Consider the following 23,475-nt stretch of genomic DNA (forward strand, 5'->3'; position numbering starts at 1 on the left):
TGAGACACACACACACTAGTACTGAGATGGAGAGAGGATGCACTCAGATGGAAACGACACGGGCTTGAAGATAATCGTTGGTTCTTGAGCGACACCTCCAGGAGATGATGATTTACTGACTCAAGGATAGATATACACTACATGACCAAAAGTTTGTGGACACCTGCTCGTCGAACATCTCATTCCAAAATCATGGACATTACTATGGAGTTGGTCCCCCTTTGCTGCTATAACAGCCTCCACTCCTCTGGGGAGGTTTTCCACTAGATGTTGGAACATTGCTGATGGGACTTGCTTCCATTCAGCCACAAGAGCATTAGTGAAGTTGGGCACTGATGTTGGGTGATTAGGCCTGGCTCACAGTCGGCATTCCAATTCAAAGTTGTTAGATGGGGTTGAGGTCAGGGCTCTGTGCAGGCCAGTCAAGTTCTTCCACACCAGTCTCGACAACCATTTCTGTATGGACCGCGCCACTCGGGAGCCCAGGTTTGTCATGCTGAAACAGGAAAGGGCCTTCCCCAAACTGCCACAAAGTTGGAAGCCTAGAATCGTCTACAAAGTCATTGAATACTGTAGCATTAAAATTTCCCTTCACTGGAACTAAGGGGCCTAGCCCATACCATGAAAAACAGCCGCAGGCAACTATTCCCCCTCCACCTAATTTTACAGTTGGCGCTATGCATTGGGGCGTGTAGTGTCCTCCTGGCATCCGCCAAACCCAGATTCTTCTGTTGGCTTGCCAGATGGTGAAGCGTGATTCATCAGTCCAGAGAACATGTTTCCACTGATCCAGAGTCCAATGGCGGCAGGCGTTACACCACTCCAGCCCACGCTTGGCATTGTATATGATATTAGGCTTGTGTGCGTCTGCTTGGCCATGGAAACCCATTTCATGAAGCTCCCAATGGACCGTTCTTGTGCTGACGTTGCTTCCAGAGACAATTTTTACGCTTTATGTGCTTCAGAACTCTGCGGGCCAATTCTGTGAGCGTGTGTGGCTTACCACTTCGATGCTGAGCCGTTGTTGCTCCTAGACGTTTCTACTTCACAATAACAACACTCAGAGTTGACCCGAGCAGCTTTAGCATGGCAGACATTTTCCGAACTGACTTGTTGGAAAGGTGGCATATTATGACGGTGCCACGTTGAAAGTTACTGAGCTCTTCAGTTAGGCCATTCTACTGCCAATCTTTGTCTATGGAGATTGCAAAGGGTGTGGCTGAAATAGCCGAATACACTAATTTGAAGGGGTGTTTACATACTTTTGTATATGTAGTGTAGCATAGTAAACGTAAATCCTGGACAATTATACTGAACAAAAATATAAACGCAACATGCAACATTTTTAAAGATTTTACTGAGTTACAGTTCCTATAAGGAAACCAGTCAATTAAAATAAATTCATTATGCCCTATGGATTTCAAATGACTGGGCAGGGGAGCAGCCATTGGTGGGCCTGGGAGGGCATAGGCCCACCCACTTGGCAGCCAGGCCCATCCTCTGGAGAGCCAGGCCCAGCCAATAAGAATGACTTGTTCCCTGCAAAAGGGCTTTATTACAGGACAGAAATACTCCTCAGCGCATATTTTTGTTGAGTGTAGTATGATATGTATTAATTTGTGTATGTACATCATCCATTTTGTATGATATGTTACGAATTTCAATTTCTTGTGGCTAATGCCAACTTTAGCTAGGTGGTTAGCTAGTCTAAGGGTTAGTTTTAGGGGTTAAGGTTAGGGTTAAGGTTAGGTTTAGGAGTTAAGTTAAGTTATTAGTGTTAGGGGAAGGGTTAGCTAACATGCTAAGTAGTTCCAAAGTAGCTAAAAAGTGGTAAGTAGTTGCAAGTTGCTATTTAGCTAAAATGCTCAAGTTGTCCTTTAGGTTGCTAGACATTCACATCATACACCTACCCCTGATTTCATTTTGCCTTGAGTAGCGTTCTGTCTTTTGTAACCACACCAAACGTACAGTAACTTATCATACTAATTTAAGTGTCCAGGATTTACGTTTACTATGTGTCTAGACTATGAGACCAGTCTGGAACTGCACCTGTGATCAGCATGGCCTCTGTTTTACAGTTTTACCCATTTCATTATTGTGACTTATTTAGAAAAACACTTTATTGATATTAATCTATTGTTTGTTTCACTTAAGTCTTTTGTTTTTCGGTGTGAAATATACCAAGAAGTGTTACCCTCAGCCATCACTGGTAGCTTAAGAAATGAGAGAACGGAAACTAGAGATCTTAGTTTGATCACTCTGTTGCAGGAGAACTTTTCTGCATTGCAGGACATTTTTAAATTGGTTTAAAAAGTCTTCTGACATTTGTAATTCCCACTTTGAAATTTCAGACTTGATTTTCCATTATGAAAATGTATCAAACCCTACACAAATGTCCATTAATTATAATCCACATAATAATTCACATTTCCTGTTGCTGCATGATTATTTTCCCGCTGTAGCAAACTGGCTCAAATTAAGATCTGTATGTACATGCAGTATATGTCCGATAGCTGCAAAGCAGTAACCAGAATTGGTGGTTATTGAGTGACACTTTGAGGTGGGTATTTAGAGTTGCACTTGTGATTAAAATGACTACAGTATACGAAGGCAATTCGGTAACAGTATACTATATTAACTGAAACTATGCGGCATAACTCTGCTAACTATGCAGTATACAGAGCTTCCACCTGCCAGTCCTTACATTGTCTAATTTTCTTCAACACCACTGATCTCAGAAGACTTGCGAGATATGAGTCTCTTGATTAATCCTACACCCCCCCCCCCCCCCCAAATAAGATAAATAAATCGATAATAGTAAATACAACAACAACAACATCCTTGCCTTGTTTGTACTAACACTTGTCTTTTCCTACTTGCACGGACTTTGTTGATAACTACTTTGAGGAAAAATGTACTTACTAAACTGTGATATGTGGTTGACTCTCACAGACTATCTTAAGATGAATGCACTAACTGTAAGTCGCTCTGGATAAGAGGGTGTGCTGACAAAAATGTCAAATGTAAATACAGTGCCTTGCAAAAGTATTCAGACCCCTTGGATTTCTTCACATTTTTTTGTGTGTTACAAAGTGGGATTAATATTTATTTAGTTATTTATTTAGTCATTTTGTCAACAATCTACACAAAATACTCTGTAATGTCAAAGAGGAAGAAAAATTTACAACAACAAAAAAAGTTCAAAAAATTAAATAACTAAAATATAGTTGTATTATAAGTATTCATAAGTATTTTCACCCTGAGTCAATACATGTTAGAAACACCTTTGGCTTCAATTACAGCTGTGTCTACTTGGGTAAGTCTATAAGAGCTTTGCACACCAGGATTGTCCAACATTGCCCATTATTTTTCTAAAAATTTCTCAAAAGCTGTTTCAAGATGTTGGGGATCATGCTTACAGCTATTTTCAAGTCTTGCCAAAGCTTTAAGTCAAGCAAATTTAAGTCAAAACTGTTACTTGGCCACTCAGGAGCATTACTTGTCTTCTTGGTAAGCAACTCCAGAGTAGATTTGGAGTTGTGTTGTAGGTTATCGTCCTGCTGAAATGTGAATTCCTCTCTCATTCTCTGTTGGAAAGCAGACTGAAGCAGGTTTTCCTCTAAGATTTTTCCTCTGCTTAGCTTCAATCAGTTTATTTTTTTATCCTGGAAAAACTCCCCAGTATTTGCAGATGTCAAGCAAACCCATACCATGATGCATCTACCATCATCCTTGAAAATAAGGAGGCAGTAACTCTAGTGATGTGTTGTGTTGGATTTGCATTCAGGCCAAAAAGTGTATTCCTTTGCTGTTTTTGTCTTCTTCTCAGTAATACTTTAGTGAATTGTTGCAAACAAGGTGCATGTTTTGGAAAAATGTTATTCTGTATATTTGTATTCTTCTTTTCACTCATTATTGTGGAGTCACTAGAATGTTGTTGATCCATCCTCAGTTCTCTCCCATCACTGAACTTGAACTCTGTAGCTGTTTTAAAATCACCAATGGCCTCATAGCAACATCCCTGAGCAGTTTCCTTCCTGTCCTGCAGCTCAGTTCAGAAGGTCAACTCTATATTTGATGTGTCCGAGTGGTTAAATACATAATCCACAGCATACTTATTAGCTCGACCATGCTTAAAGAGATATTTGGTGTGAAATCATAGTTTTTTTTTCATGACTAACCATTTCTCTGTCCCCCATATATACAACATCAATAAGGTATTTCAGCCAAGTACTGAATTTCAACACATATTAAACTACAAAGACCAGGGAGGTTTTCAAAAGCTTAATTTCAAAAAAAGGGCAGTGATTGGAAGATGGGTAACAATAACAAATCAGACATTGAATGAGTCCATGTCATTTATTATGTGATTTGTTTAAGTCATTTTATTCATGAACTAATTTAGGCTTGCCCAAACAAAGGGTCTGAACGGCTATATTTTAGTTATGATTGTTTTGTTATGTGTGTTCTATGCTCCGGATGCACACACAAATGTCTTCTTTCACCAACAGCAATCATCGTTCAAGCGGCCCAGCTCTGTGGAAGAACGAGTCTGATAAGACGTTCCCTTCCACATGTATCCTTACCTTTCCATTGTCCCACCCTCCAACCCTTCCTCACTCTCTCTCGTTCCCCACATTCCCTCCCTCCCTCCCTCCCTCCCGTCAGTCAAGTTACAGATAGTAAGGTACACAGTCACTCCCTATAGTTTCAGTGACAGTTGAAGCATAGCTTGATGGAACTACACAACAGATGGTGTGGGAAATGGACACATCTGGACATGAGCCCAGCTGGTTGCTGTAAGGTTGTGAAAACATTCTGAAAAGTTTTGTTTTGTGTGTGTGTTACCAAGAAACGTTTCAAAACATTTTGCAATGTTCCAGGTTGCATTGATACTATTGAATTAAGAAAACATGTATGAATATGGGTCAACAAAATGTACTGGATGAAATCATTGTACATTAAACTTTGAGATATTTGGCATGGTCCTCTCTCTGATCCATAGCCCCTGAAACAAAGTCAATACGCAGTTCTATATTTCACTGTGCTTGCTAATGACAGTTTAGTTAGTTAGCTAGCAGGTCTGCATAATAAAAGTACATTTCAAAGTAATAAAACAAGCTGTCAAACATATTTCTTCAAATTGACAAAATATTATTTTTCAATTCAAATGGTTTGCTTGCTGGACAGCCATTTTTTTGTCTTCTTAATAATTGTCAGTTTACTGAAGAACCTTGAACATTCTAAAATATCAAATCAATTCACAACCTTGTACAATATCGCAAAACATTGAAGTAAGGTTTCATGCAAGCTGGTACCATTCCACAACCTAATACAATGTTGGAGAATGTTTTGGAAAACTCAAACATCAAAACGTTTCAAGAGAAACCATTTTAAGCTGTATTGGAACGTTGGCAAAGGTTAGTTTTGGTTGTGCATAAAACGTTGCCAGCTGAAACCTTATACAACCCAATTACAAAGTTGCATAACGTTGCATTAAGGTTTTGTGCCAGTTGGTATGACACCACGACCATTTACAATGTTGGAAAATGTTTCAAAAACAGCCATTTGAAAATGTTTTGTGAGAAACATTCTAAACTGTCATTTATACTTTGATTAATGTTATCGTTTGGTTTTCCCCAAACTACAACGTTGAGACAATGTTACCAATTAGTAACATTTTGCAACCTAATGCAATTTTGTAGAAAGTTACCAAAATGTTCTGTGCAAGCTACTTCTGATGTCTGAATATGTAGCTACCTTTACTGTTGGGAGTGAAATATTCCTTAAATGTAAATGTACCACTCTCCAACCACCTTGCTTCTACTTGCGTTCATATCCATTCTGGTTCCAAACCAGACATGTAGGTTGGAAACTCTGTCATTCAGAATCTCACACCTCTTAGATATCATCCTTACCAACTTGCCCTCTAAATACACCTCTGCTGTCTTCAATCAGGATATCAGTGATCACTGCCTCATTGCCTGCGTGCGTGATGGGTCCGTGGTCAAACGACCACCCCTCATCACTGTCAACCGCTCCCTAAAACACTTCAACGAGCAGACCTTTCTAGTCGACCTGGCCCGGGTATCCTGGAAGGATATTGACCTCATCCTGTCAGTAGAGGATGCATGATTGCTCTTCGAAAGTGTTTCCTCGCCATCTTAAATAAGCATGCCCCATTAAAAAAATGTAGAACTAAGAACAGATATAGCCCTTGGTTCACCACAGACTTGACTGCCCTTGACCAGCCCAAAAACATCTTGTGGCATTCACCATTAGCATCGAATAGCCCCCGCGATATGCAACGTTTCAGGGAAGTGAGGAACCAATTTACTCAGTCAGTTAGGAATGCTAAGGCTAGCTTTTCTAAACAGAAATTTGCATCCTGTAGCACTAACTCCGAAATGTTTTGGGACACTGTAAAGTCCATGGAGAATAAGAGCTCCTCCCCCCAGCTGCCTACTGCACTGAGGAAATAAATCTACGATAATTTATTATTTCAATACATTTTCACAGCTGGCCATGCTTTCCACCTGGCTAACCCTACCTACCCCGGTCAACAGCTCTGCACCCCCTGCAGCATATTGCCCAAGCCTCCCCCACTTCTCCTTCACCCAAAACCAGACAGCTTCTGTTCTGAGAGAGCTGCAAAATCTGGATCCCTACAAATCAGCTGGGCTAGACAATCTGGACCCTCTCTTTCTAAAATGATCAGCCGAAATTGTTGCAACCTCTATTACTAGCCTGCTCAACCTCTCCTTCGTATTGTCTGAGATCCCCAAAGATTGGAAAGCTGCCACGGTCATTCCCCTCTTCAAAGGGGGAGACACTCTAGACCCAAACTGTTATAGACCTATATCCATCCTGCCCTGCCTTTGTAAAATCTTCGATAGCCAAGTTAACAAACAGATCACCGACCATTTCGAATCCCACCGTACCTTCTCCACAATGCAATCTGGTTTCCGAGCTGGTCATGAGCGCACCTCAGCCACACTCAAGGTCCTAAACGATATCATAACCACCATCGATAAAAGCCAGTACTGTGCAGCCGTCTTCATCAACTTGGCCAAGGCTTTCGACTCTGGCCATCACTCCATTCTTATCGGCAGACTCAATAGCCTTGGTTTCTCAAATGACTGCCTCACCTGGTTCACAAACTACTTCTCTGATAAAGTTCAGTGTGTCAATTTGGAGGGCCTGTTGTCCGGACCTCTGGCAGTCTCTATGGAGGTGCCACAGGGTTCAATTCCCGGGCAAACTCTTTTCTCTGTATATATCAATGATGTCACTCTTGCTGCTGGTAATTCTCTAATCCACCTCTATGCAGATGACACCATTCTGCATATTTCTGGCCCTTATTTGGACACTGTGTTAACTAACTTCCAAACAAGCTTCAATGCCATACAATACTCCTTCCGTGGCCTCCAACTGATTTTAAATGCTAGTAAAACTAAATGTATGCTGTTCAACCAATTGTTGCCCACGCCCGCCCGCCCGGCTAGCATCACTACTCTGGACGGTTCTGAATTAGAATATGTGGACAATTACAAATACCTAGGTGTTTGGTTAGACTGTAAACTCTCCTTCCAGACTTACATTAAGCATCTCCAATCCAAAATTGAATCTAGAATCGGCTTCCTATTTCGCAACAAAGTCTCCTTCACTCATGCAGCCAAACATACCCTTGTAAAACTGACTGTCCTACCAATCCTTGACTTCTGCGATGTTATTTACAAAATAGCCTCCAACACTCTACTCAGCAAACTGGATGTAGTCTATCACAGTGCAATCCGTTTTGTCACCAAAGCCCCATATACTACCCACCACTGCGACCTGTATGCTTTCATTGGCTGGCCCTCACTACATATACGTCGCCAAACCCACTGGCTCCAGGTAATCTATAAGTCTTTGCTAGGTAAAGCCCCACCTTATCTCAGCTCACTGGTCACCATAGCAACACCCACCCATAGCACGCACTCCAGCAGGTATATATCACTGGTCATCCCCAAAGCCAACACTTAATTTGGCCGCCTTTCCTTCCAGATCTCTGCTGCCAATGATTGGAATGAATTGCAAAAATCACTGAAGCTGGAGTCTTATATCTCCCTCTCTAACGTTAAGCATCAGCTGTCAGAGCAGCTTACCGATCACTGTACCTGTGCACAGCCAATCTGTAAAAAGCACACCCAACTACCTCATCCCCATTTTGTTATTTATCCTCTTGCTCTTTTGCACCCCAGTATCTCTACTTGCACATCATCATCTGCACATGTCACGCCAGTGTTAATGCTAAATGTAAATTATTTATTATTACTTTTCTACATTTGCACACGCTGTACATAGATTTTTCTATTGCGTTATTGGCTGTACGTTTGTTTATGTGTAACTCTGTGTTGTTTTTGTTGCACTGCTTTGCTTTATCTTGGCCAGGTCGCAGTTGTAAATGAGAAGTTGTTCTCAACTGGCCTACCTGGTTAAATAAATGTAAAATTGATATACAGTATATATACTTTTAAAACACTTAAGGGCCTTGTTCTCCTCACTGATACCAGGTGAACACTACTGGTGTGAACACTACTGGCCACCCCAGCTAACAACAAACTTTCCCCACACCTTTAGAGAATGTTCCCTTAAGAGTCTCATTTGGTCATTACCTAAAGTTTTCATAGGAATGTCCCAGTCACATGCAAGGACTGTTTCCAAGAAACAATTCCCTTTAATGTCACAAAGAACTTACCCAGAACGTGGTTACCATGCTCTCAGAATATTATATATTAATGTTCGACACCTTTAATTGGAATGTTGCAAGAACGTTCCTTTGTCCAGTTTTCTGAGGGTTAGGCGAATGTTCCATCAACGTCACACAGAACATGGTTGCCATGTTCTCAGAATATAAGATATTAATCTTCTAGACACGTTTCATGGGAACATTGCAAGAACATTCCGGTGTCCAGTTTTCTGAAGGCTAGGTGAATATTTCATCAACGTCACACAGACCATGGTTGCCAAGTTCTCAGAATACAAGATATTCATGTTCTAGGCATGTCGCAAGAACATCCCTGTGTGTCAGTCATCAAATCAAATCAAACTTTATTTGTCACATGCCCCGAGTACAACAAGTGTAGACTTAACCGTGAAATGCTTACTACCAAGCCTTTAACCAAAAGTGCAGATCAAGAAGAAGAAAACATTTACCAAGTAGACTAAAATAAAAAGTAATAAAAGGTAACACAATAAGAATAACAATAACGAGGTTATATACAGGGGGTACCGAGTCAGTGTGCAGGGGCACAGGCTAGTTGAGGTAACCTGTACATGTAGGTGGGTGCGAAGTGACTGTGCATAGGTAACAAACAGCGAGTAGCAGCAGTGTACAAAAGGGAGGGGGACAATGTAAATAGTCCCGTAGCGATTTTAGGAATTGTTTAGCAGTCTTACGGCTTGGGGGTAGAAGCTGTTGATGAGCCTTTTGGTCCTAGACTTGGCGCTCCGGTACTGCAGCAGAGAAAACAGTCTCTGACAATTTTATGGGCTTTCATCTGACATTATTATATAGGTCCTATTATATAGGTCCTGGATAGCAGGGAGCTTGGCACCAGTGATGTACTGGGCCGTTCGCACTAGCCTCTGTTGCGCCTTACAGTCAGATGCCGAGCAGTTGCCATACCAGGCGGTGATGCAACCGGTCAGGATGCTCTCGATGGTGCAGCTGTAGAACCTTTTGGGGATCTGGGGACCCATGCAAAATCTTTTCAGTATCCTGAGGGGGAAAAGGTTATGTTGTGCCCTCTTCACAACTGTCTTGGTATGTTTGGACCTTAAAAGTGTGTCTGTTGGCAAGGTTAAAGACATATAAACAGTGCTTTTCACATACAGTAATTATTAAACAAGTCCTCACCTGGGATTTGAACTCACAACCCCTTGGTTGACAGCATTCTGGTATTCCTGCTACGCCACCATGTAGAGTATGTGAGCATTATCAGTTAATGGTGAGAGAATAGTGAGTTTAATTTGATTTACTTATCTCAGCAATTTGTAGGGGGAATGCTGTAACCCAAATTGTTGTGAGTTTGAACCCCAAGACATGTTGAATAATATTGACTTTATATATGAACAACGTAAGTTGAAAACTTTGTGAGTGTCCCTGACCTTGTCAACAGACAAAAAACTGTGACTGGATCAGGGGTTCACCAATCAGAGCAACAGTAGCAAGGGGTGACGCACAATTAAACATTTTTTAAATGATGTAACAGCAACTACATTTCGAACAACTACATTTGCCAAACTGTAGAATAACCACAATGCCATGTGTTCCACATGTGAGCACTCGCAGCATATAGCCTATGCTACTAAGCACAGACTAAAAACATAATACAATGTAAAATATGCTTAAATATTTCATCTGTTTCGAAAAACATTGCAGTGCTATGAAGATTTTTACTGTAGGAGCATTTCGTTTGAAGAGAATTCTGTTGACTGCTTGGAGGGGGTGACTAGGCCAGTCTTGCCTGCGACCTCCGGAGGTGGTACTCGAAACGTGACAATTTTTCAGCTTTAAATTAGGCATACTGTACATTGTCTAGCCGTGGGTCATTTTTTGATAACTCTCAAGAATCTATCATAGTATAAAAACAGTTTTATTTATTCTCCACTATTATCAACAAAGTCATTTATCAAAGACAAGTGTAACTAATGTCAGTCATTGTTCGAAGATGGAGCTTCATTCACATTGCTTCAACTTCGTTTGGTTGATTTCACCATCAAGTACCTCTTAGATGTGGTTCTGGACCTGTTCCGACCGACATTTTGATGTACAAAGCGCTCTGTGAATGTCATAGGGTCCCGTGCTTTATAGTGCCAGAAAGTCCTATTTGTGGTCTCTCCACTCCCACTCTCTTAGCAGAGCTGACTTGAAGTGTCAGGTTTCAGCCCCCACATTTGCATAGGGCGTGATGTGTCACATTTTCTTGCCAATCCAGACAAAGGAACGATTTCCTGTGCCTGTGAAAGTCACAGCTCCACTTGCATATGAAACGGGAGAGTCTAGAGGAAGCAACAATAGTAATTTCATCTCGCTCTGCTATTCTCAGCTGGATTTAGAGCTCTCGACATGAAAAAAAAATATAATAATTCATCTCTCTGGAGAAGTGAGTTGGTATGAACCAATCCAGATATGAGCATCGCCAACTGGTAGTTATATCAGTCTGTGAAACAGACAGACGCCGACAGGCAGGCAGACAAACATACAGACAGACTCAAAGAGACAGACTGACAGACAGAGAAAGAAACAGAGCTAGAGAGACGGAGATAGATACTGAGCCATTCCCGTGCAGATTTTTTTTTATTTGACTGAGTTCAACCAATGAAAGCTCCCCCTCCCCAAGTGCAATCTTTCAGCCATTTCGGGTAGGTATAATAACAGAAGATCTACTGTCATCTCTCTCCCTGATGAGACCGTTAATACCTGCTATTTGACTCCTTCAAATGAGAGCTGGTGAAAAGGAAAGAAAAGTTTGAAAAAATATAAATGGATGTTCGAAAGCACTGAGAAACGCTGCAAAAAGCCTCGTTTCTTAGAACCAATTTAGATACTGTTCGATAAGATCAAAAGATGGTGAAATTAAAACGCCGATAGATGGTATAGTGCATCTAAACAATAGTGCATCTATCTTTGAGTATAGTGCATCTAATAAAGCCTCTAGTGCTGCTCTAGGATCAGTTTATCCTCTTAGATAATAATAAATATGAGTATGTAGACAGGGGGGGGGGACCTGATCCTAGATTAGCACTCTGACTGAGACGCTTTATGAATACATGCCCTGGTCATTTAGCAGTTGGTCTTTGTTTGCTGAGCTCATTGTCACAAAATATGTTGAGAGAAAACAGGATCTAGCTACAGTATCACTGAAAGGGTTAATATTAGTTTAAGCTTTTTAATGGGCATTCCAACATGTCACACAAACACCAATCATATTAACATTCCATTTGGATTAATCAAAAATGAACTATGGAATCTGAACTTCTCCCGAAACAGGTTATACAATTAAGATACATATCACTATGATACAGATGTAGTAACACAGCTACATGTACTGTATAATACAATAATTATCAAGTGAATCAATAAAGATATCAGGATGAATGACAGTTCAGCAACACAACATAAAGAGGGAGATATCTTACCTACTGACAGCAGTAGTAAAGCTAAGGTGATGATAGAATTCAATCAAATCCACTTTGTGGAAAAACACACTAGGGTTGTATGGCGGGAACCTGGTTACCGAGATTTACAGGGATTTTACCGCCCAAAACCAATCCCTTTTCCCGGGATAAATAACTGAGAAATCTGTAAATTATAATAAATGATTTACAGTACCTGTCACGCCCTGGCCTTAGTATTTCTGTGTTTTCTTTATTATGTTGGTTAGGCCAGGGTGTGACATGGGTGATTTGTGTGTCTAGTTTTGTCTAGGGGTTTTGCAGTCTATGGGGTTGTGTTCAGTTGAGTGTTCTAGGTAAGTCTATGGTTGCCGGGAGTGGTTCTCAATCAGAGGCAGGTGTTTATCGTTGTCTCTGATTGGGAACCATATTTAGGCAGCCATATTCTTTAGGTATCTTGTGGGTGATTGTTCCTGTCTCTGTGTTTTGCACCAGTTAGGAATGTTTCGGTTTTTCCACGTTTTCATCTTTCATTAAAGATGTTTATAAATAACCACGCTGCATTTTGGTCCTCCTCTCCTTCCCAGGAAGAAAACCGTTACAGTACCAGTCAAAAATGAGGACACACCTACTCATTCAAGGGTTTTTCTTTTTTACTATTTTCTACATTGTGGAACAATAGTAAAGACCTCAAAATGATGAATTAACTCATATGGAATCATGTAGTAACCCAAAAAAGCGCTAAACATATCAAAATATATTTTAGATTTGACATTCCTCTTGCCTTGATGACAGCTTTGCACACTCTTGGCATTCTCTCAATAAGCTTCATGAGGTAGTCACCTGGAATGCATTTCAATTAACAGGTGCCTTCTTAAAAGTTAATTTGTGGAATTTCTTTCCTTAATGCGCTTGAGCCAATCAGTTGTATTGTGACAAGTTATTACATAAACATTTTTTTTAAATAAAGGTTAACTAGGCAAGTCAGTTAAGAACAAATTCCTATTTACAATGACGGCCTACCCAAAGGCCTCCTGCGGGGACGGAGATTGGAATTAAAAATTATAATATATATAGGACAAAACACACATCACGACAAGAGAGACAACATTACATAGAGAGAGCCCTAAGACAACAACATAGCATTGCAGCAAAACCATGACAACACAGCATGGTAGCACACAACATGGCGGCAGCACAAAACATGGTACAAACATTATTGGACGCAGACAACAGCACAAAGGGTAAGGTAGAGACAACATTACATCACACAAAACAGCCACAAACATCAGTAAGAGTGTCCATGATTGAGTCTTTGAATGAAGATAAAAAACTTTCCCGTTTCAGTGTTTGCTGCAGGTAGGGGTGGTATACAGAAGATAGCCCTATTTGGCAAAAGACAAAGTCCATATTATGGCAAAAACAGCTAAAATCGAATCAAAATCAAATCAAATGTTATTGGTCACACACATGGTTAGCAGATGTTATTGCGATGGTAGTGAAATGCTTGTGCTTCTAGTTCCGGCAGTGCAGTAATATCTAACAATTCCACAACAACTACCTACTACACACAAATCTAAGTAAAGAGATGGAATAAGAATATATGGATGAGCGATGACAGAGTGGCATAGGCAAGATGCAATAGATGGTATAAAAATACAGTATAACAATGAGCACCATAATTCATTGGACAGTGACCATTTTTTTGTTATTTTGGTTCTGTACTTTAGCACTGAGTTTGAAAGGATACAATGACACCGGGGGTGAAGTGCAGACTGTCAGCTTTAATTTGAGGGTATTTTCATACATATCGGATGAACCATTTAGAAATGACAGCACCTTTTGTACATGGTCCCCCCATTTTAAGGTACTACAAGTATTTGTTGAATTGGCTTCACAGATGTGTCTCGTTAGTCAGGTGTATTCATTTGTATCGTTAGTGAATGCAGGAGAGCTGTTGGTGAATAGTATTGATTCTAGACTTTGCTATTGCCTTTGTAGGTTGTTGTTGGGGTGTGACAACATGAGGAAGACAGCAGTGTTGATGCAGATGAAGCTGGCCATCATAAGGCTCAGAAATGAAAATCAATCAATCAGGAACATTGCAAAAACCCTTGGCATGCCGAGTCAACAATTTGGTTCTTCAATTATGTCAAATCTTCAATTTGGAACTCAATTATGTCAAAAGACCCAGTAGACTGAGGAAGACCACTGCAGTGGATGACCACAGAATACTCTCTATGGTGAAGAAAACCCCCTGACAACAGCCCAACAGATCAAAAACACTCTCCTGGATGCAGGTGTAGATGTGTCAAAGTCTACCATACATAGAAGACTACACCAGCAGGACTACAGAGGATACACTACAAGATGCAAACCACTGATAAGCCTGAAGAACAGAAAGGCCATATTAAAAAGCACCTAAAAGAGCCCCAAGAGTTCTGAAAAAAAAGTATTGTGGACAGATGAGAAAGATTAACATGTACCAGAGTGATGGAAAGAGGAAAGTGTGGAGAGAAAAAAAGACATGCCCATGATCCAAAGCATACCACCTCATCCAAACATGGTGGAGGGGGTGTTAATGGCTTGGGCCTGTATGGCTGCCAGTGGAACAGGCTCACTTGTCTTCATCGATGATGTGACTGCAGATAGAAGTAGTACAATGCATTTTGAAGTCTACAGAAATATTTTACCTGCTCAGATAAAACAAATGCCTCCAAACTCATTGGAAGGCACATCATCATGCAACAAGACAATGACCCTAAACATACTGCTAGAGCAACGAAGGCGGTTTTGATGGCCAAAAAGTGGAAAATCCTTGACTGGCCGAGTCAATCACCGGATCTGAATCCAATTGAACATACATTTTACATGCTGAAGAGGAGACTGAAGGCAATAAGTCCCCAAAACAAGCAGGAACTGAAGATGGCTGCAGTACAAGCCTGGCAGAGCATCACCAGGGAAGATACCCAGCGTCTGGTGATGTCGATGCATCAGATTTCAAGCAGTAATTGCATGCAAAGGATATGCAACCGAATATTAACAATGATTACTTTATTCTACATTATGCTAAACTGTCCAATGTTTTTTGATGCCCGAAAATAGGGGGGACTATGTACAAAAGCTTCTATAATTTCTAAACGGTATGTATGAAAATACCCTCAAATTAAAGCTGACAGTCTGCACTTCACCCTCATTGTCATTGTATCCTTTCAAACTCAAAGTTCTAGAATACAGAACCAAAATAACAAAAAAAATGGTCACTGTCCAATGAATTATGGTGCTCACTGTATACATGTGGGATGAGTAATGAAAGATATGTAAACATTATTAAAGTGGCATTATTAAAGTGGCATTATTAAAGTGGCATTATTAAAGTGACTGTGGCCAATGATTTCAAATCTGTATGTAGGCAGCAGCCTCTCTGTGTTAGTGACGGATGTTTAACTGCCTGTTGGCCTCGAGATAAAAGCTATTTTTTTGTCTCTCTGTCCCAGCTTTGATGCACCTGTGAAACCTCACCTTCTGGATAGTAGCGGGGTGAACAGGCTGTGGCTCAGGTGGTTGTTGTTCTTGATGATCTTTTGGCCTTCCTGTGACAACAGGTGCTGATGGTGTCCTGGAGGGCAGGTAGTTTGCCCCCAGTGATCCATTGTGCACACCGCACCACCCTCTGGAGAGCCCGGTAGGATGCTCTTAATTGTACATCTGTAAAAGTTTGTGAGGGTTTCAGGTAACAAGCCAAATTTCTTCAGCCTCCTGAGGTTTCCTGAAGTCCCCGATCATCTCCTTTGTTTTGTTGACTTTGATTGAGCGGTTGTTTTCCTGACACCACACTCCGAGTGCCTTCACCTCCTCCCTATAGGCGATCTCGTCATTGATGGTGATCAAGCCTACTACTGTTGTGTTGTCTGCAAACTTCATGATTGAGTTGGAGGCATGCATGGCCACGCAGTCATGGGTGAACAGGGAGTACAGGAGGGGGCTGAACACGCACCCTTGTGGGGCCCCAGTGTTGAGGATCAGCGAAGTGGAGATGTTGTTTCCTACCTTCACCACCTGGGGGCGGCCCGTCAGGAAATCCAGGAGCCAATTGCACAGGTCCGGCAGCCTTGCGGTGGTTAATGTCTTACTCACGTCAGCCTCGGAGAAGGAGAGCCCGCAGTCCTTGGTAGCGGGCCGTGTCGGTGGTACTGTATTATCCTCAAAGCGGGAAAAGATATTTAGGTTGTCTTGAAGCAAGACGTCGGTGTCCGTGACGTGGCTGGGTTTCTTTTTGTAGTCCGTGATTTCCTGTAGACCCTGCCATATAAGCAAAGAGAAATGACTGTCCATCGTTACTTTAAGACATGAAGGTCAGTCAATCCGTAAAATGTCAAGACACATCTCAACATCAACTGTTCTGAAGAGACAGCGTGAATCAGGCCTTCATTGTCGAATTGCTGAAAAGAAACCACTACTAAAGAACACCAAGAAGAAGAGACTTGCTCGGGCCAAGAAACACGATCAACTTGTTTGGTTACTACATGATTCCATATGTGTTATTTCATAGTTATGTCTTCACTATTATTCTACAATGTAGAAAATAGTAAAGAAAAACCCTTGAATGAGTAGGTGTATCCAACGTTTTGACTGGTAATGTAAATGAACAGCATGCAGTGAAATAGAATTGTTAAATTATTGTATGTGCTATGTCTAAATCTGGCTTCTCTACGGCCTCTGCATGACGAATCAACGCTCAGGGTAGGGACATACTGTACCGCCCATCTCAGTATCGAGCGTAGTTCACAATGTATGTAGACTTAGCATCTATCTCATCATGGTAACTTTTTTTATTTTGACAGGTAGGTCTACATTTGCTGCAGCATAGTTTATGCTACAGTCATATAAAGACTGAATGCACGTCTAATTTACCACTAATGTTTTTTTTTTTTTACTTTTAAAACGTTTTACACAAATTGGTAGTTACAGTCTTGTCCCATCGCTGCAACTCCCGTACGGACTCGGGAGAGGCGAGGGGTCGAGAGCCGTGCATCCTCCGAAACACAACCCCGCCAAGACGCACTGCTTATTGACAGAGGAAACAACGTAGAAGCTGGCGACCGAAGTCAGCGTGCATGCGCCCAGCCCGCCATAAGGAGTCACTAGAGCGTGATGGGACAAGGACATCCCAGCTGGCCAAACCCTCCCCTAAACCGGACGGCGCTGGGCCAATTGCGACACAGCCCAGGACTGCGATGCAGTGCCTTCGACCACTGCGCCACGCTGGAGGCCATTTACCACTCATTTAGCATCCAACTCTAATTACCTGTCTCCATCTGCACCTTTATTTTAGAAACTCAATATCTTGTCTATTTACGACATTAAAATAAGCCCATTATGCACTTTCATCTACAAATAATCACACTTCCTAGACAGTTCACCTAAACCCTTCAATAGATCATTTCAGGTTAATTCTGAAATCCATCTATATAACACAAGACACTGCGATAACCTTGTCTTCACATCACCAAAACCTCATCATCCCTCAATAACTTCAAGCAAACACTGGGGGTCAGCCTGATGAACCAAACTACCCAGTAACCCCCTCCATGTAGCCTAACTCTCTCACACACACATAATCAAACATGTTTTTTCAAGTATACTTAGTGTATCATGCACAATTATAATTAACGTGCTTTGTTTAACTGTTTGACCAAACGTTTAGTTTGCTTTGTACTTATATTCGTGGTGTATTTTTCATATAAGCCACTTTTGGGCATCAAAACTCTTCTTCACACAGTATAACAGTTTTTTTTGTTTATTTGTACTTTCACTTACTTTCTTTGGTGCGAGTAAACAAAACCTAAAAAAAAGCAATGTCATGGTTTATCATGGTCTTGAACGATGTGCGTAATTCAAGTCCATATAACAGTATATTACAGTACAAACTCAAAAAGATTAGCTTCTGAAACTAGTTTCATGTATTTACCTAAGAGAGCATTTAGCTCGCTATATCTATGGGCTTTTATGGTTTTCGGTCGTGCATAAGGTGCAGTAGCCTGTATGTATTAGATAATGTCACAATCATTTAGGCTTTTTGGGCTTGGGCATTTTAAATGTTGTTTATGTAGGGTTCATAACATGTATTTAATATATGGCCCATCAGGATCAGGTAGCATCAGGTTTGAATTTTCATGTTGATCAAAGCTATAATCAAATCCAGACATAGTGTATTTATATGCTTTATAATGCTTTTGAATGACACTTCCGGGTTTGACATGAAATACTGGGTTACCTGGTAGAAAAGGGATTTATTCTCGGGATTGAACATTTGGAAAACATCAGGAAAATATTCAACCCTAAAACACACACAAACATACACACACCCACACATCACACACCTCCTCACTCTGATTTGCTACAGTGCTGGGTGTCCAAGGTGACCAATCCAACTAGTTCCACTAAGGGACACAATTTCAAAAAAAGAGCTCTACCTCAGGGTTCGATCGCAGTCAATCCAAACAGAACCCAAAGAAAGCCTGAATCTCTAGATGCCTGGCAGTAGCTCGCTCAGCAGCACCTCCCTCTCCCCCAGCAGCACATCTCTCTTCAGACTGGTTCCCTTGTTCACCACCTTCATCTTCATGGCCAGGCTCTTGACCTGGGCGGCCGGCACTGCGTCAAAGAAGAAGTCCTCGTTGAACATGGGGTTCCTGCTGTTATTGATGATGGTGCTCCTCTGCTTCTGCTGCTTGCCTGGGTTCAGGTAAAGAGACACGCAGCAGTTGATGCTCTTCACGTCCGTCTGTTTCTCGTACAGGTCCTCGGCGGCGAGCACTCGGACCCTCAGCCGGGCTGTCTCGGCATCATAGTGAGTGCTGAGCCTCAGCGTGCCACCTTTGTTGAGGTTGACCGAGTGCTCACGCTGGAGGAGGTCTGAACTCGCCCCCCCAGAGCCGGTCCCCTTGCGTCCGCGGAAGGTAGGGGAGGGAGGGCAGCGCAGGCGGCGGCGCTGCAGGCTGGGGCTGGTGTCGGGCGAGCTGCAGTCATTCGTGGACAGGGATCTGCGGCGTGCCAGGGTATGCTTGGCACGAGATACCTGAGAGGGAGAAAAAATCTGTGAAGGGAAGGGATGATTATATAATATAGGGCCATATACACGAAATTCTGAGCTAAATGTATTTTAAAAACATGTACTTAAAGTGATCATCCTTAGATGTTAACATCCTTACTGTTTACCTTGGCCTGCGTCTCCTGTGTGATGGATCGGAGGAGGGAGGCGGAGCGGGTGAGGAGGGGGGAGGTAATGGGGGAGGACTCGGCCGAAGAGCACGTGTCGCTCTCACCCCCACTGAAGTAGCGGTAGGGGTTGGGGACAGAGGGCGTCAGGTGGTTCTCCCCCCGGTTGTGTCTCTGGGAGCCCGGGGAGGTATGGGGGCTGCTGGGGTCTCTGTGGAAGATGGACTCCTTGCGGTGGCTGTGGGGGCTCTCCACCAGTGTGGAGAACCCATACGAGGTCTGGACCTTGGGGACGTAAGGCAGGGACATGTCTGTCTGGGACTGTGGCTCTGCGTTGGTGTCTCCCCCCTCCCCTACCCCGCTCCCTGGATCGTCTGTGCTCTTAATCTGGATGATGTGGCGGTTAGAGGCCCTCAAAAGGTTGCGGGTGTCCTCGGCAAGACGAGAGAGCAGGCGCGGGCTGCGGGGGTTCAGGTTGCAGCTGCCCTGGGTCTGGCTGCAGATTGCGTGCTCGGAGGTGTAGGGGTGCAAGGTGGAGTGGGGCTGGGGCTCCGGCGTGAGGGACTCTGTCTCTGGGGGGCAGCAGATGAGTTTGTGGGGGATGAAGAAGTCGGGGATCTTACCGGGGGTGATGATGTTGGTGTGAATGGAGACGGGGTCTGTCTGGTTCTGCTGCTTGTCCCCCGATGACGCAGAGTGACAGCCATGAGAACCACGGAACTTCTCCAGGAGCCACATGCTTCCCCCCAGAGCCTGAAGTTAGCTAGCTGCAGACACAGAAGGACAAAACGTGATGATGTCATACAGTCACAGGTAGGTAGGAAACGACATCCCCTTGTGTCAACGTGTAATTCAAACTGTGCATACAGAAAGATAAGAGTGGGAGAGTTCATAAAGGCAAATGTGGAAAAGTGGGTGGTTCTCAATAGTATGAACCTATCAAACAGGGTAAGTCGAAAACAACATTAGGCAACGTTCTCATTAGGTCCATTTAAGGGTTTTGGCCAGACCTTACCCCACTGACGTTCTGAGAACATTCTAGGAGCCGTAAAACATGCATTAACCTCGGGACCATTAGACAATGTTCAGTACAGGTCACGGTTTGGTCTCAGTATAACGTTATATTGTCACGACTCCGACCGAAGGTGGCTCCCCTTCCCGTTCGGGTGGCGCTCGCCGGTCTACTAGCTGCCACTGATTCTTTCCTCCCCCTCCTTATGTGTTTATTGAGGACACCTGTTTTGAGTTGGGTATAATTAGTGAGGCTTTATTAGTCAGCCGGCCCGCCTGGTTCTTTGTGCGGGATTCATTATTGTGACCTTCTGTTTTGTGTAACTTTTGTGCACGTCTGTGAGTTACGTGTTTTCCCATTTCGTGGGTTTTGCTGGACAGTTTAAGTCCCCGTGTTTGGGGCGTTTGTTTTGTTATACGCGCTGTGTTTTCGTGGGGTTGGCTTATCTTCCCCGTTTTGTGCATTAAAGTAGCACTACCCTGAACTCTCTGCTTCCTGCGCCTGACTTCTCACCCACTACACTCAGAACGTTACATATATAGTAATAAGGCATTTTGATGTCCATTAGGTAACATTACAAATAGGTTCCTATTTGGTTCTGTTAGGACGTTATCCCTGGGACATTCAATGCCCACAATGGGACGTTTCATGCTAGTCAAGGGGATGTCACGTAAACGTTCCCTGGGGGACTTTTTTTGTAGCTCCCTGTAAAAGTTACCAGGACTTCACTGAGGACCATGTCAAAACTTTTTTAGGACATTCTCAGTACTTTCATTTTACTAGTCATTGGGAGGTCTTATGATGGTCCCCTGAGAACATTCTCTGGGGAACATTGTTTTTAAGCTAAGTGGGATGCTTTTCAGCTGAAATAGTGTAAAAAATGTAATCAATAACCACGTTTCCATAAAACCATTTCATGCGGGTGAATTACCTGACGCATGAAAAAAAAGTCAAGACCGGGCTCATGGAAACATGAAATGTCGGTACAATTTTATAAACGCAAACAGACAATTTGTTCGTTCGACATGGTGGGATCTTTCTGTGTCTATAAAATTAATTATGAGAGAAATGGCGGTGGAAACTCCTTTATGCGCAAATATTTATATAATAATCATCATATCGAAGTTAACTTGAAGTCAAGTGATGATATGTTGTGTGGTCTTCCTACTACGACTCTAGAAAGCATGCACTTTATTAGGCTACAGATAAGTTAGGAACTTCACAGGGTGGTGAATATGCAAGGTGACGAGCTTGAAGCTCCTTTCCAATAAATATCCAGGATCTTATTCTAGTGATCGACGCTTGGCTGCCGTTTGACAATTACAAATAATTCCGCTCTTGTCCATAATAATCTCATAATATAGGTAGCCTACCCGCGCTGTATCTGCGAGCTGTTGGCAAATCATGCAGTCTAATTAAAATGTTTCGGGCTAATAGGTCCAGGTGGACTAATGAGAACATGATAAGACTTTATTGATTTTATCCGGTCCTAAATAACAATAAGTAATAAAATAAAATAAAGAATGAATAATTTAGGTTTATTTGCTATAAATAGTGTAGGTCTCTGAAATACCTTAACATTAAACAAATCATGTTTTAAAATAAGTACATTTAGAGTGTTTAGTTTAGAATGTTTTCCCCCTTCAGGCACTGACTTTCATTAACGAGAAGTTTCCAGTAAGTGTGCATAAGTGCGCATAACCTATCCGAGAGCGGCGTAATGGCCTGTATTGTGCGCATCTGTTTAATGATTCTGTTTGGTGGAAGCAATCATTTGCATATCTAGTGAAATGTACACGGTTGCCTATAAGCCAGGATAAGATGTAACCATTACGTTTGTAGCCTATTTCACATTATGCGCCGTTGAACAACTTTTACGCACTAAACATAATACCTCGATTTAGGCGGGACGGTCCCTGATAGCAGAACAACTTGTAAAATAGACACAGACAGCAGAACAACTTGTAAAATAGACACAGACCGACTCACAGTGTCACTGATCGAAAAGCGGCGATAAGCCGACCGGTAGGCTGCAAGACAAACGAAGGACCTGTTGGATCACAGGAACTCACCGTTGGCCTGAAGTGTTTCCCTACCACTCTTCCCGATAGAAATAGAAAATTGTTCAACGTCGCTCACATGCGTCTGTCCCTGTCCCCTTAATACTTTCCGTGATTCGCTTCACATGGGTTGCCTAACTAACCTACCTTCCGTCAGACAGAGTAACTGTGGGGGAAACAAACAATAATTGGGGCTCTGATGAGTCCACGTCTGGTTTACATATGGACCCTGCCCGCTGCCGCGCTCTCCATGGTGACGACAAGCCAATGGGAGGAGCCCAGGCTGTCCACGCACCCTCCTCAAAATAGGATCTAACGCCTAATTACGTGTTTTGATTTTAACCGAAGGGCAAATCGTTGTTTCCTTCCTATATGTCTATAGAAACGTTCTCATTGTATTTGCAAACATTATCATTAACGGGTTTATCCATTAAATCAAAGGGGCCTGACATCAGTGAATCAGATCAGAGATCCTCCTGGAGGAGACATGCAAAATTGACGGTCATTTATTCACACCATACTTTGCTGCATTCGCTTCTGAGGAAGTAGTGTTCCATTTGGCTCCCAGAGCAGATAGACCATAGAAATAGAATTACTGCAAAACCTGGAGTTGATGACATCACCATGTAATCCTTCATCCCCTCTTTGCCAGCAGGGCTCGTGGTGGTCTATGGCTGTGACAACTTGATGGATCAGTCCCTTGGTGAAGTTAGAGTGACATTCTGGCTCCTCTGTTACAGTAGATTACTCTGTATTGCTGGGCTATTGGGGGAAGGAGATGAGATGGTATATGGGCAGAGTTGCACCGTGGAGAGCTGTAAGACTTTCCCTGGGCTCTGAGGAGACAGACTGTAGCTCAGCTTCCATTGCTGCATCAATAAGTAAATGGGCAATGATGGGGCTGTTGGAGAGAACATGCCTGGCGGTGTAGACCCTTTGAGCTGTGGGGAAATAAATCCAATCTATTGTTTGCGATGGCATGTGGAGGATCAGTGGGAGAGTGTTGATATACAACGCATT

At 42.5% G+C, this 23,475-nt stretch overlaps 1 protein-coding gene across 4 annotated transcripts; it reads right to left on the bottom strand.

Annotated features, from left to right (window-relative positions):
• Window positions 1–18,030: 18,030 nt before the first annotated feature.
• LOC110508444 (C2 calcium-dependent domain-containing protein 4C) lies at window positions 18,031–22,692 on the bottom strand. Of its 4 annotated transcripts, none has more exons than XM_021588966.2 (3): window positions 22,468–22,692; window positions 19,384–20,150; window positions 18,031–19,261 (listed from the first exon to the last, which is right to left on the bottom strand). In XM_021588966.2, exons 2-3 carry the CDS (start codon window positions 20,119–20,121, stop codon window positions 18,692–18,694), a joined length of 1,308 nt encoding a protein of 435 aa, XP_021444641.2. In that variant the 5' UTR covers window positions 20,122–20,150; window positions 22,468–22,692; the 3' UTR covers window positions 18,031–18,691. The 4 variants fall into 4 exon arrangements, with proteins under 4 accessions (XP_021444641.2, XP_021444640.2, XP_036822857.1 ...); XM_021588965.2 differs by having other exon boundaries at window positions 22,385–22,692; XM_036966962.1 differs by lacking the exon at window positions 22,468–22,692 and adding an exon at window positions 20,408–20,555.
• Between the last annotated feature and the right edge of the window lie 783 nt (window positions 22,693–23,475).

Source organism: Oncorhynchus mykiss, chromosome 28 (genome assembly GCF_013265735.2).
Source record: "Oncorhynchus mykiss isolate Arlee chromosome 28, USDA_OmykA_1.1, whole genome shotgun sequence".
NCBI lineage: Eukaryota > Metazoa > Chordata > Actinopteri > Salmoniformes > Salmonidae > Oncorhynchus > Oncorhynchus mykiss.